This window comes from Pelecanus crispus, chromosome 27 (assembly GCF_030463565.1).
Source record: "Pelecanus crispus isolate bPelCri1 chromosome 27, bPelCri1.pri, whole genome shotgun sequence".
Classification (NCBI taxonomy): Eukaryota; Metazoa; Chordata; class Aves; order Pelecaniformes; family Pelecanidae; genus Pelecanus; species Pelecanus crispus.
In genome coordinates, this window is record NC_134669.1 from 1,379,309 (window position 1) to 1,401,580 (window position 22,272).

At 71.3% G+C, this 22,272-nt stretch overlaps 4 protein-coding genes across 4 annotated transcripts; 2 read left to right on the forward strand and 2 right to left on the reverse strand.

Moving 5' to 3' along the window:
- The first annotated feature begins 2,414 nt into the window (after positions 1 to 2,414).
- On the forward strand, positions 2,415 to 9,500 carry HOOK2 (hook microtubule tethering protein 2). The gene is given in 22 exon segments (XM_075725122.1): positions 2,415 to 2,456; positions 2,877 to 2,962; positions 3,105 to 3,177; positions 3,516 to 3,566; positions 3,677 to 3,809; positions 3,895 to 3,962; positions 4,242 to 4,304; positions 4,490 to 4,570; positions 4,772 to 4,929; positions 5,081 to 5,221; positions 5,332 to 5,533; positions 6,327 to 6,437; positions 6,547 to 6,634; positions 6,964 to 7,033; positions 7,106 to 7,219; positions 7,321 to 7,387; positions 7,809 to 7,869; positions 8,047 to 8,150; positions 8,644 to 8,721; positions 8,723 to 8,752; positions 8,852 to 8,923; positions 9,309 to 9,500. Coding segments are annotated over 22 exon segments (2,085 nt in total).
- A 254-nt stretch (positions 9,501 to 9,754) lies between these two features.
- BEST2 (bestrophin 2) lies at positions 9,755 to 14,207 on the reverse strand. The gene is given in 11 exon segments (XM_075725184.1): positions 9,755 to 9,817; positions 9,819 to 10,074; positions 10,795 to 10,822; positions 10,825 to 10,943; positions 11,062 to 11,144; positions 11,218 to 11,370; positions 12,181 to 12,258; positions 12,340 to 12,494; positions 12,761 to 12,994; positions 13,738 to 13,832; positions 14,056 to 14,207. Coding segments are annotated over 11 exon segments (1,416 nt in total).
- Positions 14,208 to 15,557: 1,350 nt separating this feature from the next.
- Positions 15,558 to 17,830, reverse strand: GET3 (guided entry of tail-anchored proteins factor 3, ATPase). Its single transcript, XM_075725210.1, has 7 exons — positions 17,670 to 17,830; positions 17,123 to 17,270; positions 16,906 to 17,054; positions 16,677 to 16,827; positions 16,477 to 16,584; positions 15,955 to 16,152; positions 15,558 to 15,689 (listed from the first exon to the last, which is right to left on the reverse strand). Exons 1-7 carry the CDS (start codon positions 17,828 to 17,830, stop codon positions 15,558 to 15,560), a joined length of 1,047 nt encoding a protein of 348 aa, XP_075581325.1.
- Positions 17,831 to 18,076: 246 nt separating this feature from the next.
- On the forward strand, positions 18,077 to 19,485 carry TRIR (telomerase RNA component interacting RNase). Its single transcript, XM_075725231.1, has 3 exons — positions 18,077 to 18,316; positions 19,029 to 19,106; positions 19,228 to 19,485. Exons 1-3 carry the CDS (start codon positions 18,077 to 18,079, stop codon positions 19,333 to 19,335), a joined length of 426 nt encoding a protein of 141 aa, XP_075581346.1. The 3' UTR covers positions 19,336 to 19,485.
- Positions 19,486 to 22,272: the final 2,787 nt, after the last annotated feature.

The window sequence follows — 22,272 nt, forward strand, 5'->3', positions numbered from 1 at the left end:
CTCGGCCCCATGCTAATGCCCCACGCCGGCAGCACCCGGGGCTTTCCCGGGGGGCACCCAGGCGGCCGGGCCCCACCCCCCCGCTGGATTTTAGGGGATTTTGGGCCCGTCTGATTTTCCCTCCCGACTTCTCCTTCCCCGTGAGCAGCCCCTGAGTCAGGCCTGGCCGGACCCCCCGCCGTGACCTCCTGGGGGTGACCCAGGCATCAGGGCCCCCCCCCTCACCCCGTTCTACCCACCCATGGGGGAAACTGAGGCACGGGGGGGGGTGGGTCGCCCTGGATGCCCGCGTCCCCCTGCTGCGCCCTCCCACTGCCAGGAAGTGGCGGGAGCAGGAAGTTGGGGGGTGGTGAAACGGCGGGGGGCTGGGGGGGGGGCTGTGCTTCCCCCCACATTGGGGACCTTCAGCTGCAGGGGCTGGGCCTGGGGGTCGGGGGGGGTCCCTGGGGGGTGCCAGGTCTGGGGTGGGGGGGCTCAGGGTGCCCCCCGCGTCCCACTCCCGCCGCATCGCGCTTGGCATCGCCTTTGGGTGCCCCAACAGCCGCGGCCGCCACCGCCCACCGCCAGTTTTTCGGTGGGGGGTGGGGGTGGGGGGTGCCCGCATTGGGGACCCAGGTGTCAGGGGCCGGGCCCTGTGCACCCCCAGGGGACCCAGGCATCCGGGCCACCTCCGCCTGCCGTGGGTCCTGGGGGCACTGGGGCGAACTGGGACTAACTGGGGGGGGGGACACCACGTACCTGAGGGTGGGGGGGTTTGGGGGGACCCGGGGGGTGGCTCGGGGGGCCCCAGGTGCCCGTTGGGAAGGCGGAGGCCGCGCGGCGTGGGAATTTCCCAGCGTGCCCTGTGCCTGGGGGTGGCAACAGCCGGGAGGGGGCACTGGGAGGGTCCTGGGGCCAGACTGGGGGCACTGGGAGGGCCCTGGCGGTGTACTGGGACAGGGCGGTGGGGGTAAAGCTCCGCTGGGAGCACTGGGATGTCCCCAGGGCCGTACTGGGAGCGCCGGGGGGGTGCACAGCTATACTGGGAGCACTGGGATGTCCCCAGGGCTGCACTGGGAGCGCTGGGGGGGGTTCCAGGGCTATACTGAGAGCACTGGGATATTGCCAGGACTGCACTGGGAGTGCTGGAGAGGTGACAGGGCTACACTGGGAGCACCAGGGGGGTTCCACAGCTATACTGGGAGGACTGGGATATCGCCAGGACTGCACTGGGAGCCAGGGGGGTTCCAGGGCTATACTGGGAGCACTGGGATATTGCCAGGATGGCACTGGGAGCACTGGGATGTCCCCAGGGCCACACTGGGAGCACCGAGGGGGTTCCAGGGCTATACTGGGAGCACTGGGATATCACCAGGGCTACACTGGGAGCACCAGGGGAGTTGAGGGCTATACTGGGAGCACTGGGATATGACCAGGGCTGCACTGGGAGCACCAGGGGGGTTCCGGGGCTATACTGGGAGCACTGGGTGGGTTCCAGGGCTATACTGGGAGCGCTGGGATATCGCCAGGGCTGCACTGGGAGCGCTGGGGGGGGGGGGTCCCCGGAGTCCCCCCACCCCGGAACCGGAAGTGCCGCCGCGGGGGGTAGAAGCACCGGGGGGGGGGCGTTGCCATGGCGACGCCGCTGATACCCGACCCCCCACCCCAGACACCCGGGTCCCCTGGGGCCGGTTCCCGCCGCCCGCCCCGCGCCGGTGACGCAACCGGAGTCGCCGAGTTCGTCGCTGACGTCAGCGGGGGCGGCGCCGTTAATCCCGCCGGCCCGGCGTGACCCCGCACGGCGCCGGCGCGGCCTCCCCCGCCCCTCCCACCCCCCCGCACCTGGCGGCTGCCGGTCCCCGACGGGGCGGGCCCGGCCGGGCCAGACGGGAGCGGCCGGAGGGGCGGGGGCGGGCGGTGACGGGGCGCTGAGTCAGCGGCGGGGCCGGGAGGGGCGGTGCTCGGCACAAGATGGCGGCGGGGGCGGGACAGAAAGAGGCGGGGCAAAAAAGGGGGCGGGGCCAGCAGCTGCGGCCGCTCTGGGCTCAACTCCGTAGCCCGGGAGGACAGCCTCAAGATGGCGGCGGGGGCGGGGCCGAAGAGGGGCGTGGCCAGCTGCCGCGGCCGCTCTGGGCTCAACTCCGTAGCCCAGGAGGACCGCCGCAAGATGGCGGCGGGGGCGGGGCCAGAAGGGGCGGGACCGGTTCAAAAATTGGCGCCGGGGGCGCGGTCATCGGGGGCGTGGCCATCGGGGGGCGTGGCCGGCAGGTGCGGCCGCTCTGAGCGCGGCTCTGTAGCCCAGGAGGACCGGTGGCGAGCCGGCGGCGGGGGCGTGGCCGGAAGGGGGCGGGGCCGGCGGGGGGCGGGGCCGGCAGGTGCGGCCGCTCTGGGCGCGGCTCGGTGCCCCCGGCGGACCCGGCCCCGAGATGGCGGCCATGGCGGTGGGGCGCGACGTGTGCGGGCCGCTGCTCACCTGGGTAAGGGGGGGGCCGGGACACCCCCCCCGGGCCCCCCGGGACCTTCCCGGACCCGTGTGACCCCCGCCCGGGCACCCCTTGGGGTCCTGTGACCCCCCCCGGGCACCTGCCGGGCCCTTGTGACCCCCCCCCCCCTTTGCCCTTTGCCCCCCGCTGACGTGAGGGGGTTAACGGGGGGGGGCAGCCCGCGGGGTCACTTATGCCCCGTGCCTGGGGGGACAGCGTTGAGGGTAAAGAGGGGGGCCCCTCGCCCCCCTCGCAGTGCTTTGGGGGGATTTGTGCGGGGTCAGAGGCTCCCCTGTCCGAAGTGGGGGGGGGGGCCGGGACGCGAGTTGTCCGTTCTCAGCCCTGAGCGGGTCCAGGGGGGCTGTTTTTGGGGGTGGCCATGCCCTGACCCCCCCCCCGCTTTGTGCCTCCCAGCTGCAGACCTTTGCCCCCCCCTCGCCCTGCGCCTCCCCCCAGGACCTGGCCAGCGGCGTGGCCCTCGCCCACGTCCTGCACAGCATGTGAGTGGGGGGGGGGGGCTGCCCCCCGGGCTGCCCCCCGCCTCGGGGACACCCCCAGGGGGTCCGAGGCACCCCTGGGTGGGGGTAGTGTGGGGGGAAGGAGCCTGATTTTGGGAAACACACCCCCCCCTGCTTCCCCCAGCGATGCCTCGTGGTTCAACGAGATGTGGCTGGGCCGGATTCGGGATGACGGCGAGGATAACTGGCGGCTGAAGGTGGGGGGGCCACGTGCTGGGGCGGGGGGCACGTTTGGGGGTGGGGGGATGCACCCGTGCCTGGTTTGGGGGGGGGCTGTGCTCAGCCTCAGGTCTGCCCTGGGGGTGCGAGGAGGGGGAGCGGAGGGTTTGGAGGCGTCGGCTGGAGGGGATCTGGGGGCCGCTGGTTTGGGGAGGCTGTTTTGGGGGACACGGTGGGGGGGTTGATGGGGAGAGCTGGGTTTGGGGGCGGTTTTTGGGGGGGGGGGGTCAGTTGGGGAGGGCCGTTTTGGGGGACCTGAGGCAGGGCCACAGCAGTGCGGGGGGCATTTTTGGGGTCCCACCTTTCCCCCCCACAGGCGAGCAACCTGCGGAAGGTGCTGCAGAGCGTCCTGGAGTACTGGCAGGATGTGAGTCTGGGGGCATGCAGGGGACCCCGGCGTCCGGGACCCCTCTTTCAGGGTGAGGGGGTCCCCCGGAGCAGGGCTGACCCCCCGCTCCCCCCTCCCGGCCTCCCCAGGTGCTGGGCCAGGCCGTGGCAGAGCAGCACGTGCCTGACGTGGCACTGGCGGCCCAGCACACCGACACGGAGCAACTGGGCAAACTGGTGCGACTGGTGCTGGGGTGCGCCGTGAGCTGCGAGAGGCGGGAAGGTGGGTGCAGGGTTGGGGGATCGTGTGTCCCCCCCTGCCGAAAACACCCCCCCTAACCTCTCTTCCGCCCATCCCGCCCTTGTAGAGCACATCCAGCGCATCATGACGCTGGAGGAGTCGGTGCAGCACGAGGTGATGACGGCCATCCAGGAGGTGGGGGTTGTTGGGGGTCCCTGGGGGGTTGTTGGGGGTCCCTGGGGGGCCCTGGGGGAGCCGGGGGGGGGGACACAGCAGGGGTTGGGGGTCCCTGTGGGTTGGGCTCAGGGTGATTTTGGGGCATCCTGGGGCCTGAGAGTGAAGGTGGGCAGAGGGCTCTGTGGGAATGTTTGGAGGGGGTTCTTGGGGGATTTTGGGGAAGCTCTCTGCGTTATGGGGGGGCCTGAAGAGCCCCCCTGCCCTGAACCCCACTTTATAATATTTTCATTCATGTAGCTTTTTGATAAAGAGCCGACGGAGACGATGGCGGTGGAGATGTACGGGAACTTTGACACACAGGTGGGGGGGCAAGGCCGGGGGTGGTGGGGGACAACTGCGGGGGGAGCACTCGGGGGGGGGGATACAGGGAGCCCCAGGGCTGGGGCAGGTTGGGGAGCGTTGGGGCAGGACGGGGGGCAGTTGGGGGAGTTTGGGGGTGGCTGGGTGTCCCCCCCCGTAGCGCTGACCCCCCTTTCCCCCCGCAGTCACGGCGCTATTACTTCCTGAGCGAGGAGCCCGAGGAGGCCGGGGGGCCGCAGCAGCGCTGCCTCGAGCTGGAGCAGCAGGTGGGGCCCAGTTCTGTCCCCCCCAGATCTCCAGGGCTGGGGTGAGGGCACCCAAAGCGGTCGCGCTGAGCAGGAGGGGATTCTTTGCTGTCTTGTACGAGGGTTGGGTGCACCCACCCGCTGGGACCCCCCACCCCGGGGAGGGGAGCCCGGACGCCTGGGTCCCTTCCCGGACGCCTGGGTGCTGCCGGCACGGCGCAGGTGGTGACGCTGCTGGAGGAGAAGGGCAACTTGGCGGAGGAAAACCGGGTGCTGCGGGAAGAGAAGGCGCAGCTGGAAGCCGATGCCGCCGGCGCCGCTGCCAAGAAGCTGCTGCTGCTGCAGACGCAGGTGGAGCAGCTGCAGGAGGAGAATTACCGGTAGGGTCCAGACGCCGGACGAGGGGGTGCCCAATCTCTGGGGTTTGGGTTTTCCTGTGGAGAAAGCAAAATGGGGGTGAGGGGGACGAGGGGCACCCCGCGCCCCTGTGCCGTGGGGGGTTCCCCTGATGCCGGGATGCCCCCCGGACAGGCTGGAGAGCGGGAAGGAGGAGCTGCGGGCACGCTGCAGCCAGCTGGAGCGGGAGGCACGGGGGCTGCAGGCGCGGGCAGAGGAGCTGAGTGGCCTGGCCGGCGAGGCCCGGGCCCTGCGCGACGAGATGGACATGCTGAGGTGGGCCGGGGTCCTGCAGCAGCTGCGGTGCCCAGACACCGGGGTCCCCGGGGCGGTTTGGGGCGCCCCTGCCAAGCGCGGGGTGCGTCAGCGGCGTCCCCGTCCGGCAGGGCGTCATCAGCGCGCGCAGGGCGGCTGGAGGCGGCGGTGGCGGCCTACCGGGGCCGGGCGGCGGCGGCGGGCGACCTGCGGCGCTGGGTGCGGGCGCTGGAGGAGCGCCATGCCGCCCAGCTGCGCCGCGCCAGCGCGCTGCAGCAACAGCTGGGCCGGGCGCAGGCCGGCTGTGCGCAGCTGGAGGCTGCCCGCAGGCAGGTGGGCGGGGCTAGCGTAGGGTGGGCGGGGCTAACGCTGGGTGGGTGGGGCCTCGGGGTGGGGGCGTGGCTAGAGCTAGGTGGGTGGGGCTGCAGGAGCAGTGCTGGGGCTGTGGGCTGGTGGGTGGGGCTCTGGGCTGGTGGGCGGGGCTATGCTGTCCAGGTTGCAATGCAGCAGGGCGGGGCTCTAGGCTGGTGGGCGGGGCTATGGTGTCCAGGTTGCAATGCAGCAGGGTGGGGCTCTGGGCTGGTGGGCGGGGCTATGGTGTCCAGGTTGCAATGCAGCAGGGCGGGGCTCTGGGCTGGTGGGCGGGGCTATGCTGTCCAGGTTGCAATGCAGCAGGGCGGGGCTGTGAACAGGTGGGCGGAGCTATGGTGTCCAGGTTGCAATGCAGCAGGGCGGGGCTATGGGCTGGTGGGCGGGGCTGTGCACTGGTGGGCGGGGCTATGGGCAATGTGTTCTCAGTTGCAATGCACTGGGGCTCAGGGGCAGGGGGCGGGGCTCGGGGCAGAGGAGGGGCTATGGGCTGGTGGGCGGGGCAACGCGGTCCAGGTCCCAATGCAGTGGGTCTATGGGCCAGGGGGCGGGGCTATGCCTAGAGGCTCCTCCCCATGGGGAGCTGGGTGGGGTGGGGCTGCTGCAGGTGGGCGGAGCCAAGGAAGGGGGTGTGGCTAAGTGGAGCCAGGGGCCAGTCTAGGTGGGCAGGGGGCGGGGTCAGGCAGGGTGTGAGGGTGTGGTGGGTAGGGCTGTGGGCGGAGCGCGGGGGGGCATGGTCAGCTGTGGCCCCGCCCAGGTGGAGGAGCTGAGCGGGCAGCAGGCAGAGGCGGCGCTGCGGGCAGAGAAATGGCAGGCGGAGTTCAGGAACCTGCAGGAGAAGTTTGAGGCGCTGAACAAGGAGAAGGAGGTGGGTGTCTGTCCCCTGCCCCCTTCCCGATGCCTGGGGGTCCCCCCCCAATGCCTGGGGGTCCCCGCCGATGCCTCGGACTCCCCCGACCGCCCCCCGTCCCCTGCAGCGGCTGCTGGAGGAGCGGGACGCGCTGCGCGAGGCCAATGAGGAGCTGCGCTGCGCTCAGGTGCAGCAGAGCTGCCTGCGCCAGGCAGGTGGGTGGGGGGGCCCGGGGGGGGGACGGACCCGGGATACACAGGTGGGTGCTGGGTGGGGGGGGTGACAGGTCCTGCCGGGGGGGTGACAGGTTCTGCCGGGGGGGTGGGACCCTGCTGGGCATAACTCGCATACGAGACAGCAGAGAATCCCCACTGGGGGTAGGTGAGGATGAGGGGGGTGACCCTGGGAGGAGCCAGGGTTTGGGGGGGGGCACACAGTGCTGTCCCCGGGGGGGCTGGGGTGCACTGGGGGTCCCTGGGGTGCAGTTCAGGGGTGTCACCTCCCGACCGCCCCCCTCAATCAACCATTGTCCCCCCCGCCCCAGATGCGGTGCTGGAGGAGGGCACAGCCCCGGTGGGAAACCTGGCAGCCGAAATCCTCCCTGCGGAGCTGAGGTGGGTGCAGGGTCGGGGGGAGGGGGTCTGGGGGGAGCCCCAGCCCCCCCCTGACCCCCCCCGGCCCCCCAGGGAGACGGTGGCACGGCTGCAGCAGGAGAACCAGCGGCTGCAGGCGCAGGAGGCGACGCTGCGGCTGCAGCGGGACCAGCTCCAGCGGCGGCTGTACGACGCCGACCGGCAGAGGTGGGGGCCCGGCGAGTCGGGGGGGGGGGGGGGGGGGGGTCACGGCATCCCAAACACCCCCCAGGCCCCCCCACACCCCTAACACCCCCCCACCCCCCCAGGTTGGAGGCCACGGGGACAGCAGAGCTGTGGACGGTGCTGGGGGATCCGGGGGACCCCCCGGAGGAGGTGAGTGGGGTGGGGGGCTTAGGGGGTGTGAAAACACTGTTACTTGCTTTGCGGGGGTCCTAGTGTTTTTTGGGGGGGTCCCATTTTATTGGGGGGGTCCTGATGTTGTATTCTGGGGACGGGGGCGTCCCACATTTGGGGGCAAGCAAGTAGGGTTTGGGTTTCAGGGGTGCAGGGCCTGAGGCCCCTCACGTTTTGGGGGGATGCCAGGGTTTGGAGGGGCAGGGGCTCTTCAGGACCCCCAAGCTTTGGGGGTGCTGGGGGCCCCCCCCCTTACTCCCCGTTTCCCTCCCCCCAGTTGTTGCTGCTGGAGAAGAGCCTGGAGCAGCTGTGAGTGCGGGGGGGGGGGCCGGGGCATCCCATCCCCCTGTCCCCAACCTGTGTCCCCCCGTCCCCAACCTGTGTCCCCCCCAGGGAGGAGCTGCCTGAGGCAGGGGCAGAGCTGCCAGGGGAGGAGGAGGAGGAGCTGGAGTCACCCAGTGGTATGGGGGTCCCGGGGGGGGGAGGCACGGTGAGGAGGGAGGGGGCCGGGGCTGCGCCGTGCCTCAGTTTCCCCAGAAAGGCTGCGGGTCCAGGGGGAGGAAGCAGGCGTGGGGGCCCCCGAAGGGAAGGGGCCGGTTTGGGGACCCCCACGCCCCTCTTTGTGCCCCCCACCACAGCATTGCGGCGCGTGGAGGAGCTGCAGCGCAGCCTGCACCGGCGGGAGGAGGCCTTGCGCATCCTGGAGCAGCGCTGCCGGCGGCATGCGGGGGGGGCCCGCACGGTGTGTGAGGCCAGGGACCCCCCCCCCCGGGCTGGTCTGGGGACATGGGGGGGGCTCAGGGACCCCCGTGGTCTTGGGGTCGAGGGGGCTCGGGGGCCTTGGGGGCTGTTCTGGGCTTCTGGGATGCACCGAGAATCTCTTACCTGTCCCGGGGGGGGCTCTGAGACCCCACGCGAGGGTCTTGTGGGTGCACGGGGGTCTCTAGGACCCCCTCGGGATGCTCTAGGATCCCCTCGGGATGCTCTGGGCTTGGGGGCAGGGGCTGGGACCCTCCTCAGGGCACTTTTGGGTGCAGGGGTGGGGGGCTGGGACCCCTTGGGGGGGTCTCAGGGGGTGCTCTTGGCAGGGAAGGCGCCCTGGGGCGTTTGGGGGGATGCTGGGACCCCCCGGGGCTGTTCGGTGGGGCAGAGGGGCTTTGGGGAGGGACTGCCTGGGGTGGGGGGGCTCTTGTGTTGGAGTTTGGGGGTCCCACGCTGTCACCCCCCCGCCCCAGGTAATGCAGGCACTGGAGCCGAAGCCCCCGGGCCCTGCCGCGGCCCCCGCTCTCCGTGCCCTCCGGAACCAGCTGCGGGGAGAAGGACGCCCTGATCCGGCACCTGGAGGTGAGGGGGGGGCCAGGAGGGGGCTGGAGGGGTCCCCAACTCCGGCTGAACCCCCCCACACCACCTTCTGACCCACCCCCCACCTTCTGACCCCCCCAGAGCGACTACGAGCGGAGCCGGGCGCAGCGGGAGCGGGAGGAGCGGCTGCTCGTCACCGCCTGGTACAACATGGTGAGTGATTTTGGGGGGGGTCCAGGGGGGCCCAAGGGTCCCCCCTTTGGGCAAAAGCTTCGAGGCGGGGGCACGGATGCGCTCGGGGACAGCAGGTACCCCACAGGGGGCACCGGGGGGGCACGGTACCCCGGGGGGGTCAGAGATATTTCGGGGGGGGTGACGGTACCCTGGGAGGGCGCAGGAATTTGGGGGGGGGAGCTGTAAATTATTTGGGGGGGGGATTTGGTGGGGTAAATGCATCCAATTATGTGGCTCGGGGGCCTGGCATTGGGGGTCCCTATGACCCCCCCCCCCCCCCCAGGCACTGGGGGTCCTGATGGTCCCCCCAAGCACTGGGGGTTTTGGGAGGGGGGTCCGACACTCACCCCGTGCCCCCCCCCAGGGCCTGGCGGTCCAGCAGCAGAGCAGCGAGGGGAGCGGGCCCCGGGTCCCCCCCGGGGGGGCTCAATCCTTCCTGGCCCAGCAGCGCTTGGCCACGGCCGCCCGCCGCGCCCGGCCCCCCCATGGGCCGCCCCCCCAACCGCTGACGGGGGGCGGGGGGGGGGCCCCCTGCTCTGGGCTGGTCCCATTTTAGTCACTACTGGGTCACTGTCCCCCCCCGACCCTTCTTGGGGGGGCCGGACCCTGCGCCCCTCTTTGGGGGGGCTTTTAGCACTTCTATTTTTGTAGCCTTTTCTGCGGGGCGGAGGGGCCTGGCCCCCCCCCCCCCCAAATCCTTCCAATAAAGCCGCAGGACTCAGGGCGGGGGGTTTATTCCTGGCAGGGATTCTCGGGGGGCTCGTATAGGGCTGAGCCGTTGTGGGGGGGGTGTGTTTTGGGGCTCCCCCCTTAAACCACCTCATTGACACTGGGGTACAGGGGCCAGCGGTCGCGGGGGCCGCTGCCCCCCCCCCGGGGCGTCCCCCAGGAGCACGGCCGTGTCCCCCCCCAGGCTGTCCCCATCCGCCGGGGCCGCAGGTGCCGGGGGGGCCCCTGGGGCGGGTTCGGGGCCGAGCCCCCCCTCGGAGCCGGCGCTGTTCTTGCGGCGCAGCAGGGAGAAGCGTCGGGTGAAGGCGCCCGGGGGGGGCCGCGGGGGGGGCTCGAGGGTGTCCCCGAGGGTCTCCCCAATGTCCTCCAGCGGCTGGAACTGCATCTCCTCCTTGGCCAGCCTGCGGGACGCCGGGGTCACCCCAAAACCCACCCGGGCACCTGGGGTCACCCCCAACACCCCCCCAGCCATTGGGGTCACCCCCAACACACCCCCCCAGGCACCTGTGGTCACCCCACCCCCGGCCATTGGGGTCACCCCACCCCCCGCCCCCGGGCACCTGGGGTCACCCCAACCCCCCCCGGGCACCTGGGGTCACCCCCAACACCCCCCTCGGCTATTGGGGTCACCCCAAAACCCCCCCCCCCGGCCATTTGGGTCACCCCAAATGCCCCCCTGAGCACCTGGGATCACCCAACCCCTCCCCAGGCATTGGGGTCACCCCAAACCCCCCCCGGGCACCTGGGGTCACCCCAAACCCCCCCCCGGGTGGCAGGGATGCCCCCAGCCCCCAGGACTGGCTTTGGGGGTGTCCCAGGCTGAGCCTTGGGGGCATTTTGGGGTCCCTGATGGGGGCAGAGGTCCCCGGAGTGAGTTGGGGGTCCCTGGGCAGTTTGGGGTTTGGGGGGGGGGGGGGCATCTCTAGGGCAGTTTGGGGGACACTGGGGAGTTCTTGGGGTGGCTGGAGGGGGTAGGGGAGGCGGTTTGGGGGGCTGTGGGGTTTGGTGGGGCGGTCCCAGGGGCAGTCGGGGGGGGGTTGGGAGTTGTTTGGATGCCTCAGGACCCCGTCCAGTGGTGCTGGGGGGCAGGGGGATCCGGGGGGGGGTCCCACCCCACTCACGCCACGTCAAAGGCAGAGCCGCGGAAGCCGGCTGGCGCAGCGGGGCGGCCGCGGCCGTGTAGGGCGCCCGGGGGCTGGCGGCGTCCCAGTACCGGTCCCGCTCCAGCGACGGCACCTCCCCGTACAGCTCGTCCACCGCCAGCCCAGCATCGACACCTGCGGGGCGGACGCCTGGGTCCCCTCCCGGACATCGGGGTCCCCTCCGGAACCTGGTGTGTCCCCCCCCCCCGCCCACCCCTGGGTGCCCCGCGGGAGCGGGACGGGGGTACCTGGAAGTTGCGGTCGATGAGTGTGTTGGTCTCGAAGTCATCGTCGTCCTCCCCAAAGGGGTTGATGAGCTGCTCGGCCACCTGCGGCGGGGCCACCATGTCCCCCGGGGCTGCCGTGTGTCCCCGGGGTGACCCCCCATCCCCCCCCACCCACCTTGAGCCACCCCACGTAGAAGAAGAACTGGAGGAGGGTGAAGACGGGGACCCCCAGGTCCAGCTCGTGCCCCGCGTAGCCCTGGGCCGGGTCCAGGAACTGCCGCCCGATCAGGCAGGTGACGAAGAAGGTGTAGACGGCAATGGTCACCACCTGCGGCGCGAGGATGGTCCCCCGAGTGTCCCCTGTATGTCCCCCGTGCCCTTACATCCCTCCCCGTGTCCCTCCATCCCTCCTGGGTCCTCTCCCTGTCCCCCTGTCCGTGTCCTGTGTCCCCTCGTGTTCCTCCGTCCCTCTCCGTGTCCCTCCATCCCTCTTGGGTCCTCTCCCTGTCCCCCTGTCCATGTCCCCCTGTCCATGTCCCCCCGTGTCCTTCCATCCCTGCCCATGTCCCTCTATCCCTCTTGGGTCCTCTCTGTGTCCCCCTGTCCACGTCCTCCTGTGTCCCTTCATGTCCCCCCATGTCCCCCCATGTCCCTCCATCCCTGGCTGTGTCCCCCCATGTCCCTCCATCCCTCTTGGGTCCTCTCCCTGTCCCCCTGTTCATGTCCCCCTGTGTCCCTTCATGTCCCCCCATGTCCCTCCATCCCTCTTGGGTCCTCTCCCTGTCCCCCTGTCCACATCCCCCTGTGTCCCTTCATGTTCCCCCGTGTCCCTTCATGTTCCCCCGTGTCCCTCCATCCCTGTCTGTGTCCCTCTATCGCTCTTGGGTCTTCTCTGTGTCCCCCTGTCCACATCCTCCCATGTCACTTTGTGTCCCCTCATGTCCCTCCATCCCTGTCCTTGTCCATCCATGTCCCTCCATCCCTCTTGGGTCCTCTCCATGTGCTCCTGTGTCCCCTCGTGTCCCCCCATCCCTCCATGTCCCCCCTCCATGTCCTTCCATCCCCATCTAGCCCCTCTGCCCCCCTCCAGTGTCCCTGTTCCCGCCGTCCCCCCCTTCCCAGTGCTCCCAGTGCCCACCTGGGTGTACACCAGTGGGACGCTGATCCAGTCGTAGTGGAAGAGGAGGCTGCAGTGGCCCCGAAAGCGGTTCAGCTCCTGGGGGGGGTATGGGTGGGTCGGGGGGGCCCAGCGGCGGCCCGGGGGCGGGCAGGGGGGTTTGGGAGGGGGGGGGGGTACCTCCATGAGGAGCTTGAGGGCACAGTCGTCGCGCACGCGCCCCTCCCGCCGCGCCTGCCCCGCCAGCGCCCCGAACCAGGCGCAGGGCACCCAGAACTTGTTGTAGGGCGAGCGCAGCCCCTCCAGCCGCCGCCGCTCCTCCCGCGTCAGGAACCCTGCGGGGGCCAGCGTCACCCCCTGCTCCCCGTGACGTCACCCGCTGCCCCGTGATGTCACCGCCCAGCAGCGCTGGACACCCGCTGACGTCAGGCTGCCTCGCTGACGTCACAGCATGGAGGTCAGGGTGAACCTGATGCCCAGCCCCGTGACGTCCCCCGTGGTGACATCGCTGCCCCCGCGATGACACCACTGCTGTGACGCCCTCCCCAGGGGGGTTCCCGCCGCCCTCCCGCTGGCCCCACCGGCCACGGCGGGGACGCACCGGCCTCGACGAGGTGGTCGGTGGTGGGGAAGCGCTTGTAGACGGCGGTGCTGACGGCGCGCAGCACCAGCAATGCGGCCAGGCTGCTGTAGCGCATCAGCGTGCGGCGCAGGATGCGGCCCCGTGCGTCAGCCCCGTGGACGTTGCCCGCCACAGCCACCATCAGCCCGTCCGGTGCCGGGACGCTGCGGAACTGCCCCCACCAGCGCTCCAGCACCAGCGCCACGTAGAAACCTGCGGGACTGGGATGCACTGGGGGTACTGGGAGGGGTGCTGGGGGGAGCTGGGGGCACTGGGAGAAGGCACAGAGGGGAGCTGGGGACACTGGGAGCACTGGGAGGGGTGCTGGGGGGAGCTGGGAGCACTGGGAGGAGGTGCTGAGGACACTAGGAGCACTGGGAGAAGGCACAGGGGGGAGTTGGGGACACTGGGAGGAGGTGCTGGGGGATGCTGGTGACACTGGGAGTACTGGGAGGAGGCATGGGGAGGAGTTGGGGACTCTGGGAGCACTGGGGCACAGGGACGGGGAGCCTGGGTGCTGGGGAGAGTGGGAGCACTGGGAGGACGTGCTGGGAAGAGCTGGGGACACTGGGAGGAGGTGCTGGGAGCAGCTGGGGAGAGTGGGAGCACTGGGAGGAGGTGCTGGGGGGAGCTGGGGACACTGGGAGCCACTGGGAGCCACTGGGGACACAGAGATGGGGAGCCTGGGTGCTGGGGACAGTGGGAGCACTGGGATGAGGTGCTGGGGGGTGCTGGGGACACTGGGAGTGGTGGGAGGAGGTGCTGGGGGAATTGGGGACACTGGGAGGGGGACTGGGGGGAGCTGGGGACACTGGGAGGGGGACTGGGGACCCTCACCAAGGATGAAGGAGACAGGGATGAGGTTGGTGGCTCTGGGGAGGCTCCATGGGGATACTGGTGGCCTGGGGGGTCTTGGGGGGAGGTTTGGGGGTGCCAGGGGGGGCCGGGGCTCTCACCGAGGACGAAGGAGACGGGGATGAGGTTGGCTGACTTGTCGCAGTAGAGCACCAGCTTCTCAAAAAGCCGCTTCTGCGCCTCCGACAGCAGGAACCTGGGGCGGGGGGACGTGGGGGGACACGGGGGGGGGGGGTCACCCACCCTCTGCTGCATGTCCCCCCCGTGTGCGTCTGTACAAGGTACCGCGTCTCCATGCACCATGTGCGTCCCCATCCCCACGAACCCACGCGTCCCAGCGCGCCCTCTGCGTCCCCACACACCCCCCTGCACCCCCCGGTGTCTCCACGCACCCCGTGCCCCCCCGTGTCCCCCCGCACCGGTAGGCCAGGCTGAGCCCCAGGTAGGCGGCGAGGAAGAGGAGCAGCTCCCGGTAGAGCAGCTTGTAGATGCTCCCGCGCCAGAGCAGCAGCAGCTGGGAGAAGCCCCCGAAGCGAGCAGTGGCCACCCGCGAGGTGTATGTCACCGTCATCACGGCCGTGGGGACGCCCTGGGGACACCGAAACCCTGGGGACGGCGAAACGGGGCCCTGAGGACACCCAAACCCAGGAGGGGGGACACCGGGGGGGGGGGGGGGGTGTCACTGAACCACTAACCAGGAGCCACCCAAACCCTGGGGACGGCAAAATGGGACCCTGGGGACACCCGGCACAGCCTGGGGACCCCCTGGGGACGGCAGAATGGGACCCTGTGGACACCCAAACCCTCGGGACCCCCGGCACAGCCTGGGGACCCCCTGGGGATGGCAAAATGGGACCCTGGGGACCCCCGGCACAGCCTGGGGACCCCCTCCCCTGGGGACACGCCGCAGGGCACTGCCCCCCCCGCCCAGGCTGGGCAGAGCCCCCCCCAGATCCCCCCCCTCACCTGCGGGACACCCGAGCGTGGGGCGGCCACCGCCCGTCTGGGGCCACCGTCCCCTCCCGGGGCCTTAAATACCGTCCGGGGGCTGGCCCTGCCCCGGGACTGGGGGGGGACACGCCCGGGTCCCCGGGGGGTGCGGAGGCCGGACCCCTGAGTCCTTCCCCCATCACCCCCAGGGCAGTGCTCGCTCCAGTCCTGACCCCCCCCAGCTTCTTAGGGGGGAAACTGAGGCAGGGTTTTTGGGGGGGGGGTGGGGTGGTCCGGACGCCTGCGTGTCCCCCCCCCCCCGGGCTGGCTCTGTCCCCGCAGCCTTGCGCCAACAACGGGGTCGCGGGGACAGATCACAGCGGGACGCGGGGCACGGGGCCGGGCCCGTGCAGGTTGGGGGCGGGGGGGGGGCTGCTGGCACACAGCCCCCCCCCCCCCCCAAAACGCTGGAGCCTGGCTGCTGCGGCCTCGGCGTCCCCCCCCACACCACTCCTGGGACCCCGGCGTCCGGGCTCCCCCCTCCCCGCGCCTCGTTAATCCGTCCCGAGTGCTAATGAGGGTCCCCGAGCGCTAATGAAGGTCCCCGTGTCCCACCGGGCCCGGTGCCAGCTGGCACGGACGTCACGCCCCCGCCCCGCTGGTGCCAGGCTGAGCCCCACGGCCCCCGCAGCGAACCCAGGCATCTGGGCCCCCCCCCTCCAAAACACCCAAGAGCCGCCTCTCCGCTTCCCAAATTTATTAATATTTACAGAAGGTTCACCGGGGGGGGGGGGTCCCGTCTCTGCTCCCCCAGCCTGGGGGGGACACACGGGGAGGGACGGGGGACAGAGCAGCCCCGGGGGGGCCACGGTGCCGTCGGCCGCGGCCTGGAGGCGGGGGCTGCGTGCAGGGGGGTGGGCAGAGGTGTCCTGCCCCTCCTGGGGGGGGAATAAATATCGGCTGCCCCCGCCCCGGGGGGCGTCAGGAGGGGCTATTTGGGGCTGGGGGGTTGGTAGGGGTCCAGCAGGAGGGAGGAGAAGGTGTTGACTTTGTCGGCCCCCCGCACCTCGTGGGGCAGCAGCGGCAGCTTCACGATGTGGAAATCCTCGTAGAGGTCCTCCATCTGCGGGGGAGAGCGGGGCGGGGGGCAAGGAGCCAGGCAGCCAGGCCCCCCAACCCCCCCAGCACCCCCCAAGGCCTCAGGGAGGGGCCCAGACCCCCCAAATTCCACCCCCCAAAACCACCCCCCTTTCCCAGAGCCCGGCAGGGTCCCAGGCGTCTGGGCTCCCCAAATGGAAATGCTCTCCCTCCGACCCACTCCCAGGGTCCCCAAATTCAGCTCGCCCCACCCCCACGCTGCACCGGGGACCCCTGTGTGCGGGCGGTACCTGGTCGAGGTATTTGGCCTGGATCTTGTGCCGGGCCTCGCACATTTTGCAGGGCCGCTGGGGGTCAGGGAAGACGAGCTGGTTCACCACGATGTTGTGGGTGTCGATGCGGCACTTGGCCAGCTCCTGGATCAGCCGCTCGGTCTCGTAGAGCGAGAGGAACTCGGCGATGCACACGCAGATGAACGTCGTCTGCTCCTGCCGGCCCCCACACCGCGCTCGCTGTCGCACCGCGACATCGTGCTCGGCGCCGCCGTGCTCACCATCCCCTCCGTGGACCCAGCCGTCCAGCACGGAGGCCCCCCGAGGGGTCCCTGCCCAGCCCCGCGGCGGAGAATTCCCCGCAGGAATGCGCACAGACAGGCTTAACCATGTCCCTGTCCCCCTGCCAGCATTCCCAGCGCCCTGCCAGCATTCCCGGCCCCCTCCCAGCGTCCCCACTCCCTTCCTCGGCATCCCCGTCCCTCTCCCGGTGTCCCCATGCGCCCCAGAGGAGCCCCCTGATCCCGCTGGGGGCCTTACCGGGTCCTTGAACTGCTCGCTGACGGAGCGGATGACGGGCAGCGTCTCCTCCAGCTTGGAGGCCAGCTGGTCGGCGTTCATGTCCCCCAGCCCCAGCATGTTGCACATCTGGGGGAGGCAGAGGTGAGAGCCAGCCCCCCCCGAGGCCACACACGCCGTCCCCGCTGTGGGGGTCCCGTCCCCGCGGCCCCGGTCCTCACCTGGGAGATGAAGGGGCTGATCTGGGTCTTGATCTGCATGAGGCGGCCCAGGCCCCGCTCCACGATGGTGGGGAAATTGAGCAGCCGCAGCGTGTGGCCGGTGGGCGCCGTGTCAAAGACCACCACCGAGAAATTCATGCCCTTCACCAGCCTGGGGGGCCGGCAGGGAGGTCAGCGGGGCCACAACCCCGCGGCGTAGCCTCCCATGGCCCCGGACAGCCCTGCTCACCTCATCACCTCGGCGTAGCTCATGGCCTCGTCGATGCCGGGGAAGGCGCTCATGGCCTCCTGCATCATTTTCTTGCCCATGGTCAGCATGTTGTCCTCCTCGAAGAACTCGTCGGGCAGCTCTGCCACCCCCAGGCTGGGATCGATCTCCTGCCGGGGTTCGGAGGGTGAGAGGAGCCGTGGCGGGGGCCAGACTCCTGGCTCCAGCCCGGACTCACCATGGCGAAGAGGTTGTCGTAGCCCTTGACTTTGGTGGGGACCTTGGAGAACTTCTGGTCGAAGGCGTCGGAGATGTTGTGCGCGGGGTCGGTGGAGATGATGAGGACACTCTCCCGCACCTTGGAGAGCTGCACGGCCAGGCTGCAGCTGGGGGGACAGCGGTGACGGCGCGGCGGCCGCTGCCGGCGGGGATCCCGGTGGCCAACTTGGGTGGGGAGCTGCCCCCCACCACCCCTCGCGTGGGGGTGGCCCCACGGCGGGGCTAATTCTGCCTTCTCCCCGAGGGAATCCAGCTCCGTCTCCGCACCCTGAGGGGCTCCACCCCAATTCCGCCCCCCCCCCCGGGGTGGTCCGGTTGGGTCCCCCCACCCCGACCGGTGGTCTGGTCCGGATCCCCCGCCGGTGGTACGGTCCAGTTCCCCCACCCCAGGGCGGCTGGGTCCCCCGCCCGCCCCTCCCCGGGCGGTCTGGCCCAGTGTCTCCGCCGGGGGCTCGATCCCCCCCGGGGACCCGATCCCCCCCGGGCCCGGCCCGGCCCCGCCGCACCTGCAGGTGGTCTTGCCCACGCCGCCCTTCCCGCCCACGAAGATCCACTTGAGGCTCCGCTGCTCGATGATGTTGGCCAGCGTCGGCTCCAGCGGCTCCACGTCGGGCGCGTCCTCGAACTCCTCCGCCTCCGGCCCCCACCCGCCCGCCGCCGCCGCCATCTTCCCCCGCGCCGCGGCGCCGCCGGCCCGCCCGCTCCCTGATTGGCCACCGCCCAGCCGCGCCGTCCCGCCCCCTGCGCTCGATTGGCTGCCGCGCCTGGCGATCCGGCGGGGGGCGGGACAGCGCGGAGAGCGCCCCGTGCGTTGCCCGGCAACGCCGCCCCGACGGGTCGTCGCGCTGACGTCATCTCCCGGCGCCGCGCGCTTCCCGGCGTCCCCCGCGGCGCGGCGTTCGCGGCGGACAAGATGGAGGCGCACGGCGAGGAGGGGGAGGCCCCGTCGCCGCCGCCCGGGCCCGGCGGCGGCGTGAACGTCTTCGCCAACGACGGCAGCTTCCTGGAGCTCTTCAAGCGGAAGATGGAGGCGGAACAACAGCGGGAGCGCGAAGCGGCGGCTGCCGCGGCAGCGGAGGCCCCCGGCGGCGCCGGGCCCGGCCCGCACCGCTCGTCCGACGGCTCGAAGAGGAGCGGCGGCGCCCTCAGCTTCGTAAGGACGCGGGGCCCGCGGCCTCCTCCCGCTCCCGACGGGCCCCGGTGTTGCCCGGCCTACCCGCCCGCTTGCGGCGGCCCCGGCGGAGGGTTCGCGGGGGTAGCGGTGCCCTCGGGCTGGCTCCGGGGGTGGCGGCGGCGGCGGCTTCCTCCCGGCAGCGGGAGAGCTTCCCCTCGCGAACCGCTTCCCCAGGCGCGAGTGCAGGCCCCGGTGTTGCCGGTGGCGCGTCCCGGGAGTTGGGCCGAGGGCCGGTGGCACCGGGGCCCTGGAGCTCCGCGGGCACCTGTGGTTGCCAAGCCGGGGGGAACGGCCCAGGGGGGCCACAGTGCCGCTCGTGGAGCGGTCCTGGGGGCACCTCAGTACGGTTTGGGGCTCCCTGCCGCGCTGCCTTTTTTTTTTTTTTTTTTTTTGCCTCTTGTTAAACTGCATCAAGCAGCACCAAAATTCTTCCCGGAGAATGGGGGCGGCTTCAGCTGCTCCAGCCCCGCTGTTCCCTGGGGGATGTCACCCCCGCCCCCGGGGACAGCAGTGGCTACCGGCCCCACCCCGGGCAGGAGCAGGGTCCCCGCGGTGCCACCCGCTGCGGACGGACAGACAGACGGATGTCCGCTGGCTGGGGTCTGACGGACGTCCCTCCCGTTCCATTGTGCAGGGGGCGGCGCTGTCCCCGCGGCGCGCGTAACCGTGGCAGTTCTGTCCCTTCCCCCAGGTGGGCAGGCGGCGAGGGGGGAACAAGCTGGCCCTGAAGACGGGAGTGGTGGCCAAGAAGCAAAAGACGGATGAGGAGGTGGGTGGCCCTGGACCTCTGAGCCCTCCCGGTGGGGGGACGCGCAGTGCTGCCAGCGGGCGCCACACTCGGCAACCTCGTTTCCCTGTATTTCCCCTCATTTTCCCTCTTTTTCTTGCAGGTGTTGACGAGTAAAGGCGACGCCTGGGCCAAATACATGGCGGAGGTGAAAAAGTACAAGGCGCACCAGTGCAGCGACGACGACAAAACCCGGCCCCTGGTGAAATAGCACCCACGCCCGGACTCACCCCTGTATATACTTATTTAAGGGCGGGGGAGGCGCCGGCCCCACCCCTTTTATATCTATAAATACCGATCGCGCGCCTGGGGCCGCCACTCCCGCCCCGCCGGCAGCCAGGACTTGATGCCAGCCGGCAAACCGCTGCCGCCCGCTGGGACCCGCCGCCGCTCCTGCCCGGCCCGGGGGGGGGCGGTTTTGGGGTAGAAAGCGTTGAAATGGGGAGGGGAGAGGTGGGAGCGGAGGGGGCCGCTGTCGCAGCATTAAAGACCTCGGAGATTTCGGAGCTGCCGAGCGACTTGTGGGTGTTTTTGGGGAGGGAGCCGCCCCCCGCCCTCTGCTGTTGCCCTGGGCCCGCAGGTTTGGGGGGCTCCTGGTGTTTGGGGGCTTTGTCACCGCTGCGATGGGGCGACGCAACCCTCGCTGTCGCCTGCCGGGGCGATGCAGCCCCCCTGGCTGCGACACCGACTGACTGCGACTCTTCCAGCCGTTGTTTATTGTCCCCCCCAGTGCTGAGCTTCCACCATTTTTGGCTTTTTGCCCCCCCTTAAAGCTGGGGTGGGGAGGTGGCTGGGCCTGGCGGGGGGGCAGCAGCCTGTGCCCCCCGGGGGGGCCGGGGCAGGAGGGGTGTGGGCAGGGCTGGGCCCTCCTGGGGTGAACTGCAGCAGAGGAGCCCGCTGGCCCCGCTCCCCCCGCGCACTGTGCTCACCCCAGTTCCTCCACCCGCTGTTCCCAGTTCCCCCTCCCAGTGCACCCCAGTTCCTGCCCTGTTCCCCCCCCAGTCCCCCCAAGCACTCCCTGATCCCTCCCTGCCAGTGCTCCCAGCCCACCGTGATCCCCCACTCCCAGTGCTCCCAATCCCCCCAGCCACCCTGATCATCCCCCCCAGTGCACTCCATTTCCCCATCCCAGTCCTCCCCAGCATACCCTGATGCCCCGCTCCCAGTGCACTCCATTTCCCCCTCCCAGTCCCCCCAGCCCACCCAGATCACCCCTCCCAGCGCTCCCAGTCCCCCCATTGCACTCCATTTCCCCCTCACAGTGCTCCCAGTCCCCCAGTGCACTCCATTTCCCCCTCACAGTGCTCCCAGCCCACCCTGATCACCCCTCCCAGCGCTCCCAGTCCCCCCAGTGCACTCCATTTCCCCATCCCAGTCCTCCCCAGCATACCCTGATGCCCCGCTCCCAGTGCACTCCATTTCCCCCTCCCAGTCCCCCCAGCCCACCCAGATCACCCCTCCCAGCGCTCCCAGTCCCCCCATTGCACTCCATTTCCCCCTCACAGTGCTCCCAGTCCCCCAGTGCACTCCATTTCCCCCTCACAGTGCTCCCAGCCCACCCTGATCACCCCTCCCAGCGCTCCCAGTCCCCCCAGTGCACTCCATTTCCCCATCCCAGTCCTCCCCAGCATACCCTGATGCCCTGCTCCCAGCGCACTCCATTTCCCCCTCCCAGCGCTCCCAGTCCCCCCAGTGCACTCCATTTCCCCATCCCAGTCCTCCCCAGCATACCCTGATGCCCTGCTCCCAGCGCACTCCATTTCCCCCTCCCAGCGCTCCCAGTCCCCCCAGTGCACTCCATTTCCCCCTCCCAGTCCCCCCAGTGCACTCCATTTCCCCCTCCCAGCGCTCCCAGTCCCCCATTGCACTCCATTTCCCACTCAGAGTGCTCCCAGCCCACCCTGATCACTCATCCCAGTGCTCCCAGTCCCCCCAGTATGCTCCATTTCCCCCTCACAGTGCTCCCAGTCCCTCAGTGCACTCCAGTTCCCCCTCCCAGTCCCCCCAGCCCACCTTGATCACCCCTCCCAGCGCTCCCAGTCCCCCCAGTGCACTCCATTTCCCCCTCCCAGTGCTCCCAGTCCCCCCCAGCCCACCCTGGTCACCCCTCCCAGTCCCCCCAGTCCGCTCCATTTCCCCCTCCCAGTGCTCCCGGGCCCGGCTGGCGCAGCCCACCGAGCGTTTGGGGGGGGTTGTGGCCGCCCCCGTCGGGTTTCGCCGCTCCCGGGCCGGGCTTGCGTGAAGGCGGCCCCCTCGGCAGTGGTACGGCCCGCGCCGCGGAGCACGCCGGGAGCTGTAGTGCAGTGCCGGGGCGGGCGGGGGCTCCGCGCATGCGCGCACCCGCCCTGCCCTTTCCCCGCGCGGCACCGCCCGCCGCCCACGTGACGCGGCGCCATCCTTCCCGCGCGCTCACGTGGTGCCCGCGGCGGGGCCGACGGTGGCCGGCGGGGGTCAGCGCCCGCGTGCCGCGCTCGCTCCCTCCGGGCCGCGCCGGTGCCCGCGGCTGCGGGAGGCCGCCCCGAAGCGCCCCCCCCTCCCCGGCCGCCCCCCCCCCCCTCACCCCGGGAACCCCCCGGCAGGTACCGGCCCGGTGGGGGCGGCGGGGAGGCGGCGCTGGGCCCGGCGGGCGGGGGAGGCCCGGCCGGGACCGGGATGGGGGGGGGGGGGGTGAAGGAGGCCGCGCGGGGCGCTGAGGGGAGAATTAGCAGCCGGGGGGATAATTGGGGGCTGCGGGGGTCATTGGGGGCTCGGGGGGGGGGCAAACCGGGCCCGGGGGGGGGGGCGGCGGCGGGGCGGGGGGGGAAGGGGCCGCGCCGCGGGGTGACGGTGCCGGTGGCGGGGGGGGGCACGGGGGCGAGAGGACCAAACCGGAGCCGGGGGGGCGTTGGGCTGGGGGGCAAACGGGGGTGCGGGGGTGGGGGGGGAGGCTGGGAGGGGGTGCTGGCACGGCCGGGGGCGTTTATAATCTCGCGGGGGGGGCAGCGGGGGGGGGGGGAGCTTTGCCCCCAAGCCCACCCCCAGGTCCCCCGCCCCACCCCCCCCCGCTTTTAACGGGGCGTCCTCGTCCCCACGTGCGCGGCGCATCCCCGCCACCCGCCCCCAGCTGCCGCGTGGACGGGCCCCGCTGCACCCTCGTCTGCCGTGGGGG

Bases quoted from the DNA above. Each gene is read 5' to 3' on its own strand.
- TRIR (XM_075725231.1), top strand. From the start codon at position 18,077: ATGGAGGCGCACGGCGAGGAGGGGGAGGCCCCGTCGCCGCCGCCCGGG. The intron at 18,317-19,028 runs GTAAGGACGCGG...CCCTTCCCCCAG, and splicing joins GCGGCGGCGCCCTCAGCTTC to GTGGGCAGGCGGCGAGGGGG. The intron at 19,107-19,227 runs GTGGGTGGCCCT...TTTTTCTTGCAG, and splicing joins AGCAAAAGACGGATGAGGAG to GTGTTGACGAGTAAAGGCGA.
- GET3 (XM_075725210.1), bottom strand. From the start codon at position 17,830: ATGGCGGCGGCGGCGGGCGGGTGGGGGCCGGAGGCGGAGGAGTTCGAG. The intron at 16,585-16,676 runs GTGAGGACCGGG...TGCCTCCCCCAG, and splicing joins TCAGCCCCTTCATCTCCCAG to ATGTGCAACATGCTGGGGCT. The intron at 15,690-15,954 runs GTACCGCCCGCA...TCTCCCCCGCAG, and splicing joins AGGCCAAATACCTCGACCAG to ATGGAGGACCTCTACGAGGA.